The sequence below is a fragment of the Agelaius tricolor genome, unplaced genomic scaffold (assembly GCF_023055355.1).
Source record: "Agelaius tricolor isolate 1412-34295 unplaced genomic scaffold, bAgeTri1.0.p SCAF_8, whole genome shotgun sequence".
Taxonomy (NCBI): domain Eukaryota; kingdom Metazoa; phylum Chordata; class Aves; order Passeriformes; family Icteridae; genus Agelaius; species Agelaius tricolor.
The window spans coordinates 20,398,908-20,416,790 of record NW_027269268.1 but is presented as its reverse complement, the minus strand read 5'-3'; the positions used below and the strand labels follow the sequence as shown (position 1 = coordinate 20,416,790).

At 36.5% G+C, this 17,883-nt stretch overlaps 1 protein-coding gene across 3 annotated transcripts in view; it reads right to left on the bottom strand.

Annotated features, from left to right (window-relative positions):
* FHIP1A (FHF complex subunit HOOK interacting protein 1A) overlaps window positions 1-17,883 on the bottom strand; it is a 78,535-nt gene that overhangs the window by 12,857 nt on the left and 47,795 nt on the right. For all 3 annotated transcript variants that reach the window (XM_071431874.1, XM_071431873.1, XM_071431875.1), the window contains 3 exons: window positions 13,891-14,049; window positions 11,672-11,758; window positions 1,154-1,321 (listed from right to left, as the gene is read on the bottom strand). In XM_071431874.1, the coding sequence (XP_071287975.1) occupies window positions 1,154-1,321; window positions 11,672-11,758; window positions 13,891-14,049 (414 nt within the window). The remainder of the gene's footprint in view (window positions 1-1,153; window positions 1,322-11,671; window positions 11,759-13,890; window positions 14,050-17,883) is intronic.

Sequence of the window (17,883 nt, the reverse complement as noted above, 5' to 3'; positions counted from 1 at the left end):
CCCATCTTGCTTGCCTATGGAATAGTAATTAATGATCAGCAGAGACAACAGAATTTGCATTTTTGTTGACAGAACTGTTTCAGTTTTCAGAGTTAATCCATCTCAGAGATGCACTAACAGCAGCATATATATCGATATTTGCATGCACTTACATTTCAAAACAATTTTCAGATGAAGCTACTGTTCCTAATACACAAATTTAATGCACATGCTGGTGTTCTGGCTTCTCTAAAACATTACTGCACATTCTAAGCATTCATTTGCACTAAAACAGTATTCTCAGCTTCATCCATGAAGCTCTGCATCACCCAAGAGTCAGCCAAGGTTGCCAGTCAACCCAGGCTCACTCAAGTAGTCCAGTGCAATAAGTAGTCATTTTCTCATCCAGAAGATCCAACTGTTGGCAAAGGTAACTACTCTCTCTGGCAGGCAGCCCTCCAGCCACTGTGCTGCTCTGTGCCTAGGCTGAGAAGGGGCTCAGCACAAAACTGAGATAAACCCTACTGCACAAGGGAATGAAGGCAAAGAGAAGGAAGGAGCAACCTCATCACTTGAGCAAGAAAGTGTGTTCTTTTAATCAAATAAAGCAGGCAACATTATAGTTCAGTAAACATGCTACAGAAATACAGACTGTGGATTCCTGAGAATTACATCAGTGAGATCACAGTTAACAACTGGGATCCATTTGGAGACTTCCTTAGAGAGCTCCCATTGTTTCCCCAGACAGACTATTTGAAAAAGCTTGTTGCTTGGCAATTTCTGATCCAAAGATCAGAAATGCTCCTTACAAGTATATTTAAGTCCCAGGGAGAGTTATCTATGATAGCACTAATCCAGCACTGGTCAGAATAAAAATGCTTCCAAATTTACCTTTTATCTTCCAACAGGATTCAGACTTCCAGAAGCTCTCTTTACCTCTATCCCATTTCCTACATATGTGAAACCACCTCACAGGTGTATTAGCTTTGTATAGTGGTTGCTAAATGTCAAAACATGCGCACAAAATTGAGAGGGTGCAGAAATCATACCATTGGGTGGAGGGCAGAAAATTCCTAGCTAAAGAAGTACCCAACTGTAATATATGAAATCTCCCCCTTGAACATTGAACCTACATCCATGCTGAGTTCCTGAACTTCCTTTCTGCTTGTCTTACCCGGAATGGTGTGTTGATTCTGCTGGTAAGTGTATCCAGGATATGAACATTCTCATGTCGGTGCAGCAAGATAAAGCGGAGGAAAATCTTGAGGAGGGCTGGCTCTGAAACGCTGCGCAAGAAGAGATCCAGGTACGCAGTCGTAGTCATCACTTCCTCCACAGTCACCTGTAAGCAAAAGTAATGCAAATACTGCAAACACAAACATACTGCACACACAAAATATCCCCCCATCCATCCTCTGCCACAGTACATCCAGCAAAGCTCTCCATCCATAACACTGCCACAAAAACACTGTCTTCACGCTTAAACTGGCCTTGCAAGCATTTTGAACACATTTCCTACCTGTCTTGCATCCCCAGGAAAAACGTCCTCCTTCATGACACCCCAGATCCCACACAGAGTGAAAATCAAAGGACCAAATCATGCTAGAAGATCCCCAACAACTTTCTGCTCATGTCATCTCCTTTGCCTCACACTTCTGTTATCCCTCAGAAGAATTTTCAGATGTTGTGAATGCCTGCATCTACCACTTAATTAAAAATAAATGTCAGAGCAGAATCAAAACACAGTACAAAGTAATGGTCATGCAGCCTTAAAGAGAAAACTCCCATAGATATCCAGAATTTTGTCATGATTTTCCTTCTTTTTATTTTGCCACAGCACAATTTCTCATTTTACTCAATTTTTAAAAGGAGTATATATACAAATATATTCACACATAAAGCCCAACCCAAAATCTTCACTACTGACTATTAGTAGATCAAAATAGAATTCATGGTCCATGTGACATTTGCATACCATAACCCACGCTGCTCTGCTTACTGCAATCCCTTGGAGATTATCTATTCACAGAACACACTGGCAAAGCACAGAAAATTCCAAAGCCCACCTCTGCACCATGTACTGCTCTTGCAAAGTCAGCATTTTTTAAATGGTTACCCAGGAATCTAATAAGCTTAAGGGCACAAAGATAAACCCTTAAATACAAGAATCTGCCTATATGAAAGGAAGTATTAAACATCTTTTGTTTACCAAACTTAGCTGGATAAATGAAAAGACTGATTTTATTAAAAAAAAATCAAAGCTGTCACTTAAGACCTAAGAGGATTTAGAAAATACTCAGAAGGGCAACGTTTACGTAACATGCTGTAAATATTAAAATCCCTGTCCATTATGCTGCATGTTAGCCATGTACACAGTAATGTCATGATGCAAACATTCTCTTTAAAGCATTTAAGATCACAAGCTGCTTCTGGGTGGTTACACAGAACATAGGAATGGAGTATGCAGCCTGCAGACCTTATGGAAAGAGAAGCTCTAAAGCTAAGGTCATTGAATCACTCTCAGTCTGAGGCTTTATTCTAATACTCAGCTACACCATCATTAATACAGTGGGATACTAGCTCATTCTGGCATTAGAAACAAAGCCCCAGTGAAGTAGCAACAGTCAAATTTTTCATCAGGAAATAGAAGCAGCCCAGCTCCAATCAGAAACTTGTTTTTCTTGGAATAGGTTTAGGGAGTTGCTGTGTAAAAAGGAATAGCCTTCTGGTGAAAGTTAGTGTCTGTTGTCCCAAGAACTATCTTTTCTTGCCTTTTTTTCTTTTTTTTTTTTTGCCTTTTTTTATTGCAGTGAGTGGTAAAAAGCAAAGCCAAAGAAATCCATCATGTGACATCATTATGACACCATACAGTTCATGGACAAGTTTAAACTCTCTGCCAAGGAAAGGCCAGACAGAAGCAATGCATCCTTACATCTCCATGTCACTTCTTCATCCTTTATGGAGAAAAGGAAGCACTTTCTTGGCTGTCAGTTTCACCAATGTTTGCTGACAGAATGTATATGTATCAAATACTGCAGCTGTACATGAAAGCAAGAAAAGCCAGCAGATTCACAAGGGCAATAACCTTTTTTCTAAAACCCACACTCTTTGGACAACATCCTACAATTTCTATCAGTGAGAGAAACCCACATGCTTTTCAAAGTGAGTATCATGAATGAAACAAAGAGCAGCAGCAGAAGAAAGCCAGCTGGAGAGGAGCTTAGAAAAGAAATGGTAGATTCTGAGAGTGTGTTCAGTGCTCCTAACAGCTTGGGCAGTAGACAAAAAATGAAATCATGTTTATTAGCCAACACCTTACTGATACCACTAAGCAGAGCTAGAAGAACCAACTAATGATTAATGAAGCCCTAATAGTTCATAAAGGTGTTACTTGTAATCTTGTTAAATCCTAATGTTTTTTTTAATGAGGGGGTTTTTTGAAGGGTACCACATTACATTTAATTTTTATTTCTTCTTGGGAAAAACGTTGGTGAATCTGATAAACCATTTTCCAAGAAAGAGACACGATGACTAAGTCTTGTCAAGATTTAAATGGATTTGTCAGAATCTTCTTCAATTTTCAGTGAAAACACACTGCCTTATCTACAACACTCCTTCATATTTCCTCAAAAAATGAAGCTAGGGTCTATTTTGCAGGGTCACTGTGCCACACTCAAAGTTGGCACATGAAAGTTGCATAAGTAATTTTTATGCTATTGTGTTCTAGAAGCTCTAGTGTTCTCTAAGTGTGCCTTTGTGTGCAACTTGTCCCTACAAACCAGCTAGAAGACCAAGCTTCTGCTTCCTTGCAAATCAAACAAAAATACTGCTGCTGGGCACTCAAATGCAAGCCAGGTATGCAGCTTAGGAAAAACATTGATTAACCTGGCAAGCAGATGTCTGTGCTTTTACAATTACTGTATCTTATTTTGCCATCTTGCACTCTGCGTTTGCTTCTCCCTTTTAGCATATCTGATGGTGAGTGTAACATCTGAAGATTCAAAGCACCTAGAGAAGTATTCAAGCAAGCCAATTTTATCTCCACAAGGCTAATTTTCCTTTTACTCTGTAGAATACATTAGTCTGCTCTGATTGAGCCTCTGGAGAGCTGACTCTTTTTGCAATTAACTAGAGAAGGATGCTGGAGAAATCAGTTAGATAAGGCTAAACCCAGCCCTGGCAAAAATCCTTTTAACTCTGCACACCTTCTCTACAGACTGCATCATACATAAAACATGGAGTGTTGAAAGTGAAACTGGTTCAATTTGTGCAGTTATTATTGAAGATTTCTGTTTTCTACGATACCAAAGCCACGCTATTAAGCTTCATTCAGTCTACCTGCTGGCTGTCTCTTCTTAAACAAATGTCTCGTGAGACAGATTTGAGGGAAGAGGGAAATCATCTCTAATAAATTCAAATCAGTACTCAGATAAACAGCAAAAGAAGAAACCTTCCCAGAGAACTAAAGAGGTGCTACTCATGTCAAGTATGTCCACTACAATCAAATCCTGAGGCAGTTCTACAAAACCTGTTATTGTAAACATTGATTACAGTATCATTCTCCCAAGTAAGCTTTTAGTTATTAGCCCTCGGAAATGAACATCTTTGAAAAGATGATAAATGGCAACCCAAAACTTACAAAAATCTTATATTTAATTTGAAAATTCTTCACCTTTGCTAATTCAAATGTCAAGAAAAATACTGTAACAAAGGGAGACTAATAAAATCAAGACATGGGTTTCTAGAAAAACCCTTTGTTAAGTAATTAAATTTCAAGTTTGGTTTTGATAAAATTTTTATTAATTTTTTATTAAATTTCAAGCTATGTTCTGATAATACCTTTTTCATAAAGGTATTTCAGCAATAATAAAATCCACCACTTCCTCAACAGCAAAAAAAGAAAAGGATCTAATTGCTACCCACCAGTAGCAATTAGATCCTTTCTGCTAATGGCAGAGACCAGGGATATCTCTGCTCTTAAAATAAAACTACAGGATTAAAAAAAAAAAACAAACAACAAAATAAATTAATTTCCATTGCATTAATCAGACCACTACTCTACCATTTTAATTTTGATTACCCACAAACACAACAACTAAAAGTTGCTGGATTTTTTTTCAATATAAATATAAAGTGTCTGTCTAAAAATACCATTTTAAAAGCCTCATCCATATGTTTTTCTATACAAAATCAGCTGTTACAGATCTCTTTTTGAGATGTAAACTGCAACAAAAAGGACTAGCTGAGAGTCTTCATGGCCAGAGAGATACTTGACTGGAGATTATTGAAAAGACAAGGCCACTTTTAGCCATGTAATACCCTTCTATAATTATGTCATAATTTTCAGCAAATCTTTCCTCGCCTCCTCTGATGACTGATTAGATGGTGAGGCAGAACACTGTAAAGGGATCCAGCTTTTACAAGTCACTCTGCCAAGTAATAGCAAAGAGCTAGAAATTACTGTCACTACAAGCTCAGTTTAATATATTGCACTCACTGTGTTAGACCAATCACATGGATTCTTTACTACTGGCCATTTTCCCTTGGGAATCACACATATATTTTCTAATTTACAGCTTCATGCCCACTTACATGAATATGCCTACATGATTCCTCCTTTACACCACATATCCCTTCTTACAAGGACTTCATATTGCCCATGAAAAGACCACAACTGTTCTTATTTGAACTTATCCTCTAGATCCATCCACAAGCAGTGTCAAACTGCGTAAGTTCACCTCACTGATAAAAAAAATCCAACCATTTCCAGAGTCTTCTATTAATTTTCAACTTCTTGCCCCCTACTTATACAGGCAGAAGGGTTCATGCTGCACAATGAATTGGATCAGGAAATTGATTCAGATTAAAAATATTCAGAAATAAAGGTGAGTTTTAACCTCAATCAGTTTCAAGTACAAACAGCTGTCCTGGCAAAAGAGAGGGACAACAGGGTCAGGAACAGAGGATATTTGCCCTCTGAGAGAACCAGAAAACCCAAATGTTTCAGCTTCTTTCGGCTTACTTTTATAAAATGCTTCAGTTCATACCAGGTTAAAATTCAATTGAACTGCATGGCTGAAGCAAGCAGTGAGAGGGATATTTACATATATCCACACCATACCTGGTAAAATTAAGTTTTGTAGCTATTAATGGGCTTCTGCAAAGCACAAGGCTATTCAAAGTTTTCCAGTGACACTTGGCTTACATGTTTTTACAGCAGCTGTCCAAACGCTTTTCAGTAAGGTGAAGGATGGTATTATTCCTAAATGGGAACTGACAGTCTTGTAGGATATTTATAAAGATGCTCCTTCTAATCTGTAAAGTATAATTTACAGGTCATTTCCCCCTAGCTGAGCTGTGTAATCATCAAGCATTATTGAATTATCACAGTAGCACACCATGTCAGAGGCTCTTTTTTAGATGGGTTAGTGTGCAGCAGACTTGAGGTCCATTTGACAGAGCTTATTTGACAGGACTGTGCCAGCACCTCTGTAGAGCAATTCTGTTCACTTGGCCAACAGCAACGTTTTATGTCAAAAAGCTGGTACAATTTTCCATTATTCAGACTAAACCAAGCATATTCAGATTAAAACAAGCCTTCCAAGTATAAAAATAATTAGATCATAGTTAGCAATTAAATGCTATGTAGTAGAGGAGTAAATGCTGACATTAAAATTTTGCTTTTATCATATAATTTGTCAGATTTTAGTGCTTTCTTCAATAAATTGAAGTACCACAAATTACATAAACATCCAAGATAGTCTGAATAGCTGCCTGTGTCAACCAAATTCTTTGAACACCAAACTAAAAGGAAATCACATGTGTTTACAGTGAAAGGATGTATACAACCAATTTTAATTGTACCAAAGGAAACAAAATATTTATAAATGCCAAAGTGTGGCTCCTAATTATCTAGAACATGGTCTTGACTGCAAAATATATACATATTCAAGATCTTCTGAAAACTATTTCACTTACATTTCTACAGAAGTGCTGTAACTACCTAAAAGAATAAGGTAAATAAACACAGTCTACTAACAACTACATAGAGATCAAAATAAGGCAATACATCCTCTAACAGAACCAGTAAAAATGACTTCAACAGGGTTATTCTGGATTCATTCTGGGATTTTCAATGAGGTTTCAACTGAGGGGAAAATTAGTCTTATTCAATTACTTAGACCCTTATATAATCTGGCCCCAAAAGATCTTGTATTTTATTGATAGAGCTCAATGTTAGTTTTGAAATGCAGCAGGAAATAGCCAGTGAAGTATGTCACAGAATCCAATGCTATGGCTCTGTACCATTCTCTGAACAGAACCATACCTTCACCCGAGCATTTTTTTCCCTACGTATCAAAATACAAGGAAGAACATACAGAGCTGCATAATTTCAAGTTGTAACTGACATGCCATCAGAAGTTGCCAGTCATAATTTAAGAACAATTTCTGTAAGATAGTCATAATTTTTTCTAAATCCCAGACACTTACACCAGAAAGAATAAAAGAATTTTTTTTGGGTAAAAAATTAAGCAATGGAAAAAAAAACTACTAAATTAACATTTTCTTTAGCTCTGTATCTTTACAGACAAACCATTTATTCATCTGTTTTCAAATGAATTTCTGACCTTGAAGAAAGACACGCATTCCGCCCTGCTTTGCTAACAGTTTCATTGAACCACTTTTTTGATGTCTCAAGCAACTCCTGTGTCAGAAATAAGTGAGGTAACACTTCTGTAAAAAGTACAATAACATCCAGATAACCAAAGGACAAGGCAGGGCTTTCCAGCACAGGCAGCTAATGCACATGCCCAGCTACATAATACAAATCTGGGCTCTGACTAGCCATTCAGCAATGTGCAGCTTTGGAGATAGGAACATGCTTGTCAATTGCTCACTACACATGTAGGTGGGATAACCCACACAAAGTGACAAGACTAGGACAGACAAGGTATAAATTAGGCTACAGGAACATGCTATATTTAGGATACTTATCTTTGAGAAATGAAGTTAGGGAGTCATAAGCTTGAGAATGTTTGGGTTATTTAAGCACATCACAGTTAATCTGCTACAAAAATAACCTGCACAGAGCTCACTGTGAAAAACAGGTTATTTCAAGCTAGCTAGCTGCCTGATCAATTTGAAACTTCCTTAATGGGAAAAAACCTGAACTACAGTACTCTTTTTTTCAACTCCATACTAGCTTCCCAAGATAAAACCAGAAAAATCACACCAAGAAAAATATAGTGGTCTTCCCGCCCCCAGACTTTTTCATAGAAACATCTCCATCCTCAACAGTCTCATACTGTTTCATTCACACAGTGAACTGTGTACATAGTAAATATTTATAGGTAGACAATACGCAAAACTTTTTAAAAGGCATAGCTTACTACATGGTTCCATAAATGTCACAAACATTTCAAGATCACACATTAGCATATCTTAAAGTTTTGAACCACATAGTGAAATTTTAAACAATTTTTAATAAAATTTTACTTACTGAAATTTTAATGATACTTTTACCAAAAGTCTTGTTTGATAGTCAGATGTTTTAAGTTGGGAGAAGAGAAGGAAATCGAGCAAAGGAGGTTAAGAGGCCTGGATGAATTAAGAGCTCCTAAAAAGTCTGAAACATGAAGAGACAGAAGCATGGAAAGGTGACCCAAGAGGAATATGGAAAAAGTGCCTGAATATGCAGAGAAAGGATAAGAAAAGCCAAAGGCCAGTTGAAGCTGAAGAGCTTCAACAGCAAAAGAAAGATCATGACAATGCATGCTCACTGCTAAATGGGAATGGGGACCTGATGACAAAATACATTAAAGACATCACAGTACTTAATCATAGAATAACTAGAGTTGGAAGGAACCTCTGGAGATACCTAGTCCAATCCCATTCTTGACTGGAACTGTCTTTGCATAAACAATGCTAGTCTGCGTCTTGCTGCAGAGCAATTTTTTTCCCTCAGAACATACTTCTTGTAGAAAAATTAGAATATAGTACAGAAAGACCAGGTTTGTAGTAGTCTGCCTGCCCAAGCCATTCTAAAGCAGAGCCAGTTAAGACCAGTGTGCTACATGAGGTCTAGACAGGCTGACAGCCTGACTGACTTCCTTCCATCCTATCACCAAGAATTATCAGAAGTAGCTGTTCCACACCAGTTAAATTCTAGAAATAAGATTTATAGAAACACCTTAGGAAGATGTGCCAGTAATTATCATCATCTCTTCCTACCACCCTTTAACCTTGCATTGATCTGTCTTCCTCATCAGGTATTTATACCATGCTCCATTACACACTATATTTGAACTCAAGCCAGAATGAATCAGAACAACCCAAGCTGAATGACTGAATTAAAACTAAAACCTTCAGCCACAATTAGACTTTATGACACCAAACAAACTTCAGTCGGTTCAAAAGAAAAAAAATCAAGATACACTTAGTATTGTGCTAAATGAAAGAACTTCTGTTTTAAAAACTGTCATGAAACATCTGGACTCTCATTTTAGTCCCTTCCAATTTTTTATTAACCTCAAGGTTAATTACAACATTAGGTCCTCAAAAGGGAGATACAGTTTTCAAAGTCCACTCTTCCCCTCAGTATTAATGTTTTCAATGGCAACTAGAAATAATTTTAATGTATGAAAGAGCTGTTGCAGCATAATTATCATAGTGCATAGACATATGCCTCAAAAGCAAGAAGGCAAAATAATTATTTCCTGTTTTTAATGTGGAGCACAGGACAGAAAGACTGAAAAGGTCAAATGTGCCTCAACTTACTTAATTCCTTTTGCTACAGAGTTTTGGTCTCACCAACGTGAGAGCCTTGTATCAGATCCACTAGATGGTGCAATCCATCTTCTCCATTAAAATCATTTGAAGTTTATACAGAAGAAGTTAATTTTTAACTAGGAAGAAGTCAATTTTAATGCTAATCAAGGAAAGGTTTATTATTGGAAGAACAAGGCACCAACCAGAATATCAGGATTCAAGAAAGATCAAGGCTATGAAAGTCACCTATGTTAGCAGCCAACATCCCCATTTTCAAGAGAAATATGATTTCACCCACTTTCAGAGTATATAAACAAAATTTTCATCAAAGGAAAAAAGGAATCACAACAGCCATCTCTAAATTATTTAACATCAACAGGGAAGTAATCAACCCAATAAGAGGTCAGGAGATTTACTGACTGGTAAGAATGGCTTTCAGAGGTATGTTGTTTTCAAAACAATCTAAGGTTAATCTCAAATACTTCAGAGATAAAGTAGTACTCACTAAGACTAGAATCCATTCTGATATGTCCCTCATTATCCATAACCTTGACCTGAAACTGGTTAGGCTTTTCACTTCTAATTCCCAGTCTTGGTAAGGGATTAAGTCCAGATACAGGAATAGAAAAAATTACTGCCAGGTAAGGAGGTGAACCACCTCAGGACAGACTAAAGCTTTGATCTGGATCACAGCCAAATTTTACATCAACCCTCACCCAATTCCCAAGTGTTTGAGGTCTGCCAAATTGTTGGGAAAGACTCTGCATTGCTTATGACTTTCTTGGTGACTATTTACCACGAAGAATTGTGTGTGCTACTGAAACAAGCTGTGAACAAGAAAGCAGCGTACAGTGTTTCACTGTCCTCCAGAAAATGGAACAGCTGCAATGCTTTGTGCTTAGTAGGCTTTGTGAGAGTAAGGAGACCTTACAAAACTAATTTTTTTGTTTGCTTCTGAAAGTTTTTTGTGGATTTTTACTCCCAGCTGTTTCTACATTTTCTCCTCAAAAGGAGTGTTCTTTTACAGGGCAATGAAGACTTGATTCATAAAATCACAGAACCATATGGTGACCTGGGTTGGAAGAGACCTTAAAGATCATCGAGTTCCAACCCCCCTTCCAAGGGACACTTTCCACTACACCAGGTTGCTCAATGTCCCATCCAACCTGACCTTTAACATTTTCAGGGATGGGAACTGACATAATTGACACAGTGTGCAAAAGCTGGAAATGTAGCTTTTTGCTACAAAAGTAGCTTTTTGCAGCCTAACCAAAAAAAAGTAAATACATAATTCACTAACATTGGTGACATATTTTGCAAAGGATAAACCCTAAAATTCAAAGAAAAAATGAATTATTTTTCTTCGAAGTAACATAAATTGCACTCTAATGCATTAGAAAACTGATACCAAACTCTACTTAGGAAAATAACTCTACCCGATATGATAAGGAACTACAAAACTACAGCAACCTTGCTAAGACTAGCATAATATTTCTTGACTAAACATTTTCCTTGTGAGCATCTTCCCTTAGAAAAATATTCATTTAGGAAAAAGAATGCTCATGGAAACATGTCTGCCGTGATGAAATGTCTAATATGTCACTGCTTTTTTGATCATATGTGAGTCTAGAACAACACAAACATTTTGGTTCTTCATTACACTTAAGAATTTTAAACATTTCCAGAAATACTAATATGTTGCTTAAGAAAGTATATGGAATGAAAAGATGGAAAGTTAGTCTAGAAACATAATGAATTGCATGGAAATCACTAGTGACAATACAGTTGATATTATTTTATTATTATTACTATCTGATATTATTATTATTATTTATTATTACATCTGATAGTATCTTTATACAGAGATCTTCCATAATACTTTTTCCCATTATTCTTTTGTGCCATGCTTGCAGACATCACTGACCTTATGGAGTGCAGGAGCCATTACTGGCACCAAAAATCCATTGTAAATGTAATTCACAAGCTGGCTGCGTATCAAGGGATGTGCCACCTAAGAGGGTGCGGGAGAGAAAGACACAAAACAGCTCCAGTGAGATTTAAAAGACAGGGCACAGAATGCTATTATTCACTACCAAAACCCTTTCCCATTTAATTAGACATTCGTTTGTCCTTCTCACCAGCATTTGATATGATTCTAGTTCTTAACAACTGTTTGTTCTACAAAGAAATACACACACCACCTTTAATTACAGTAAGTCTGCCAAACTCAGAGACATGGGTTTTCAATCTTCCTGCATGCTGACAAAGATGAATGGATGGACAGAGAAGTGTATACAGTCATGCATCAAAGCAAGATCTGAAATTCTAAATTCAGCTCCTGCAACCTTGCTGGGGTCACTTGAAGGTGGATTTGCCATTGTTAATTTGTCCTTCTACAATAAAGAAAAGCAGAACAGCTGCTTTCGTATAGTTCAAGAGTAGGTAAATCAAAGCACTCTCCAGCTATGGGGTAAGAATACACTGTTCACATGCCCTTCTCCCAGCCACTGTAAAACAAACAGAAATTACAACAAAACCTGAATAGTTCATTCAATGGGATGGTTAAGAATTTTAAAACAAAGAAACAAACTCCCCCAAAGTATTATTAGAGGCCAAAAATTTACTTTTATAATTAAACATTCCTTTCGTCTTTGCAATGAAAACACATCAATTTATGTATATAAAAGCAAAATGAAATTCCATTCAAAAGCTTTCAAAACCAATATATTATGTTTGAAGTTCACAGAGACTGGAGTGTCACAGCCTACATATGGCCTCAAATAGATTCTCCAACCTGCAATTCTTACCAGACTTCCTTTAACTTGTAACTCTAAATTTGGTAAGAGGAAGAAAAAGAGTGGCCCTTCCTATGCTGTGGTCCAGGGACAAAGCAGTAAATGGCAAGAGGTCTTGGCTACCCTATTCCTTTTTAATCTCTGGCCAAAGTTTTTGGGTGAACATAGACCATTCCATGTGCAAAGCAAAAATTCCTACTGTAATTGAGCTTTCAAGTCAGCTGAAGACTATACAGACACAATCAAGCAGCAGTCAGAAACTGCTCTTTCTGCATGTCAGCTGATATTCTTAGCCATTTTGAATCTATTTGAACAGTGTTTTTTTAAAAAATTCATTCTTTAACTTTTCTGCAGAGCCCTTTATGTAATTTTTTATGACAAAGGTATCAATTATGATCTCCTGCAAACGTAGATATGTAGAATAACTCTGGTTAGACACCAAAATTAATATTGTCTCCTTTTCATGTTTAAACATGCATGCTAAAAATCTTGTATAGTGCATTTGAACAATGACAGCTACTATTATTTTTGCTTGTTCAAGGCTTTAATAGTCAATCAGTTCCTTTACTGTACATTGCACGCATTGCACCGAAACATATCTTTTATTTAACAGTAAATGTGACTAAATTTTCAATCCTATCCAGCACATTCCTTCAAATAACACAAATCCACAGTTTTTGTAGAATTTAGATCCTGTTTTAACGAAATACTGGATTTGGGTTCTACCAAGCATTCAAGCCTTAAAAAACAATATATAAAGACATGAATTTTATTTTACATTTAAATCAGAAAAAAATAGTAAGGGAGCAAAACACTGAAAATAAGAACAAAATAGATTCAAAATAGGCCAATCTAAAATTAATTTATACTTCTAGGAGGAGACCTAAATAATTCTGCTTGGAAGGCTTTCTTTATGTTGTACTCACCAACAGGCAAAACAGACTATTTTCACTAGTTATCTTCTGTATGCTGTTATGAGAGCTTAAACAAATACAGATACAAACCCTATTTTTCCCCACATTTCCTTTTTAAAGGCATTACATTTACTTCTAGGATCAACAGTGGTATTAAAATGCAATAAACATTTGTTTTTTCTTTTAAAAGAAAATGCTCCCAATATCAAGCTTTCATTTGAAACATCTGGCACCTGAAAACCACAAATATATTAGTTCATCCTTATAACCAGGACAGACAGCACAGGGCATTCATTATATACACAGCCTATTTTAGTCTAACTTTAATAGTTCATGCCATTAACAAAAATAAACAAACTCTATGACTTACAAGCTTCTGCAGGAGCTGTATCTTACTACTACTTCTAAAGAATAGGCTAACTCCATTCAGTTACCTGTATCACAGCATTGCAAAATTCAAGGGAATTCATGAATTGTACAAGGGCTGGTGACAAAAGCCAGTCATCTTTCATCAGACAGTGCCATTCTTCTCCTTTTTCTTCCAGCTTTGTAGGCAAAGATGAATAGAGGCCACTTAGTCCTGTTGCTAGCACCTGTATTTCAGAAACAGAAGAGGAAATAAGTTAACTTTTCATCTGCTTGAATGGCAGTACCACAAATGGTTTCTCCTATTACTTTTAGTAACATAAGAAAGTGTTAAGATTAAATTAATTTCCTTTCAAAAAAGTCCTGTGGCAGAAGACATAAATATTTTAAAGAGCCTTCCATATAATATGCTTCTTTCAAGATCTGGTATTTAGGAGAAAGTGATGGATAAAATCAGGTTATCTTGTCTTTTTTTATTAATCCAAAGTTATAATTTCTTTTTAAATTTTTCTAAACTTATTTTGTGCTTTCCTTTAGTACCTTTTAGAAACAGCCATCAGTGCCATTAATTATCTACAGCTTGTCTTTTGTTGGTGACTCAAATGTCACTGCTCAAACATGTATGAAGTCATGTCACTCAGAAACATGAAACATCAGAAATGGAGGGGGAAAGTGCCCCATCAACAAAAATGAAGTTCAGACCACAGATACATAGTGACTTTGACTGTCAGGCGCTTAAGAGTCAGCTGAATCTATTTTTAAAGAAGTAAATTTAACTGCTCATAATTTCCCTTTTTCCTTACTTATTTATTTGAAGAAGGGATGCTGAAAAATAAAAGAGTCTGAAATCGGTTATTATTTAATCAATGTTTTCAGTAATGTTAAGCCTTACAGGTGATTTATGTAGAATTTATCACCAAAGAACAAGAGAGCATTTTTAGTTACAATTTAGAAAGCATATTTCCAAAAAGGTTTTTAAATTTTGCTGAATGTATCTAGAGTACAGTATTTTCAAATGCACTCTTTAATTATTAAAGTTATTTGAAGCCAGAAACTTTCTAAATATTACTTAGGACTCTTATCCTTCAGAGATCACTTCACAGAACTTCATGATAATTTTTAAAATTATTCTTATTTTAATGGGAACATTATAATTCAGCCCAATGGAAATCTTTTTAATTTTCATTCAACAGACTCTATTTCCTCTTACAAATGGCTACTTGGCATCTACAGGGCTAGACTGTCAAAGCTCAGATGAAACACAGATCTTATCTACTAAAACACTGGAAAGCAAACAGTTGGCAATGTCCAGATCAAAGACCAAGGGTTCACAGACAGTGATCAGGTTTTGGTCATACACAAGCACAAGCAACTGTAACTGTTAATCCATACAGTCAGACAAAGTCTGTCTTTCTGAATACTTTTTATTCTTAATGCACATAATCTTGAAGATGGATTTATTCTGGCATAGGTAAGTAAGCCAAATATTAAAAGGGAGGGGAGAATACTGTGGAAATTGACTACTTTAGTAGTCACAGTCTTATATACACAGCTAGATGAAGGACAAAGCTGGACATATGTTAAAAAACTGAGAAGCTAAAGCTATTGAGCAAAGCTTTATTTGTACAATCTCATTCTTCTACAACCAGAATGTCTTTGAGGTTTTTTCTTTCTCATAGTAGAAGAGCTCAGAAAAAAGCTCATACAGAACTACCTATACATAACCCACATAAACACTTACTCTCACAAACCCAGGCTTCCGACAATGAGAGAATTTGACATTTGTTTGTCTTGTGAACTTTTAATTAATGCACACTTGATTTTCCATTGTCTGCTTAAAGTTTAATTGCTATTCATAAACGCAAACACCCTCTCAGTATGCAATCTGATTCTCAGAGCTGTGTCCCATCCATGGTTCTCCTTCATGTGGGTATTAGCCCTTAAGCACAAGAAGCCGACCTTGAACAAAACATACTACTCTCCACTAAAAGGAGCAGTGAACTCACAATCAAAGTCTTGCATTCTTTAGTCTGTCAGACTTACTAAGTAAGAAGTTACAGATGCAGCTGCTAAAATCTGTAAAGTTTACGAAGCTCTTATTTTTGCTATGAAGTACAACACAAGTGGCTCTGTGGAATTATGTTTCTTAAGCACTGAGATAGAGTAGCCACAGGAAGCAACTTCATCTCTTCAGATAAAAAATATTTTAAAATGTTCATGAAGTGTATGGTATAAATAAGGTTACCATCTGAAATTACCAAGAGAAGAGAGTTCTAATCAGTAATGAAACATTAATGAAAAAAATAATCTGAAAGGGAAGGAAATGAATGCATTCACATCCTGAAAAAGCAAGATTGGTTTTATTTTTTGTTTTATGCAAGCAGTGTCCTTTTAAGCTTCTTCTAGCATTTGTCATTTCAGCCTACATGCTCATCTACTTTTACAAGCATCCTCAGCATTTTCTTTCTCAACATTGAGTCATGAGTCCCTCTACAAACCAGTTTCTTTGATTTATTTACTTTCTCTTGACTCACAGAAGACACTGACTACATGATTTGTAATCCCAGGCCTATTATGTGAGTATAATGTGTTGTTAATGCATAAACAATTGCTATCTGGGCAATTATTTCCTTTTAATAATTCTCTCTCCTCCCACATCCATAGTCTTTCTCTTTGCAGCCACAACTTTTCAAGGACACTGCAGAGCCATCCCTCCTCTGCTGTAACAGTAGCTTTCCTAAGCTGCAAGGTATTTCCAAAGTTTTGTGAGGGACTTTGCGATATGACCCTGCTCAAAATTCTTGAGACACATTTTTTTTATTATTATAATGCTGAACAGATAGTATCTTCAATCATATCCAGAAAACTTTCACGTCAAAACATGATAAAAGCTATTTGGTGTAAAATCAGAAAACCTTGTCAAATAGTTTTCCCACACATTCCATGTTAAAAACATTTGTTAATGATGTAACCCACTGCAAACTGTCTCCTTCCTTCCTATCTTAGAGTTTTGTCAGTGACAGGTTTGAATACTGTGGATCTATGGACAGCCCAGTTTTTAAAAATCTGTTAACCAAATTTATGCCAAAAACCAGGAAGGGTCACATTGGCACAGATCTAACACTGATCTGGGTACATGAGGCAGCAGAGATTTATGGCCTGATCCCGCCCCATGGGGATACCTATATTATGCAATAAGGCATGGCATGGTAAAGAAAACCCTACATGCCAACCCATCCCCAGAAACAAAGATAACATCAACACAGTGCCACCCAAAATGTCTCTGCTATCAACACAGGACTGCATTAACTGTTTTGCAGGGTACCTGAGGCAATATTTGCACTGATTTCAGTGATATACAGCAATGTCACTGACACCTACAAAATCCTCCATCAGAACAAAATCTGTTTTTCAGATCATCACAACTCAAATTCAAAAAAGATATTGTGCTGGTAAGCTAAATATATGGCATTACATTAAAGTCTTATTATAGACTTAGGCCAACCTCATTACTGTTCAGTGAAGTCTGATTTTAGCACATTTTGACAAGAAGCCTTCCTAATTGGAATGATCATCAGTCATGGCTCCCTGCTGTTGAAAGCTGGCTTTTATCTTCAGTGTAATAAGGCTGGTTTTTTGGTTTGTTTTTTTTTTTTTTTTTTTTTTAACTAATTGGAAAATGTAATTATGGAAGTTATAGCATGGATCCAATAACGGCATGTGTCTTGGGGACAGTTTGAGAATCAACACCATATTCTTTGGCAGTATCTATTAAACCAGGTCAACTGGAGCCTCAAATTGATGCAATATTTACAACTGACAAAAGAAACCATTTAGAAGTTTTGTTGTGGATTTTATAGGTTTCACCTACCCTACAAATGTGGCTCTGCCCTACTGCTCAAAGCAATCCCAGAATAAATGAAAACCTAAGGCTGGAGCAGCTGTCAAGCAGTGGCAGGGATTCCAGTGCTCTCTCTTCTACAGCTCTCTGCTTTAGTAGCCATGTAAGACTCTCCTCCACTTCATTCCTCCAGGATTTTAAATCAAAATGCAAGCCAGGT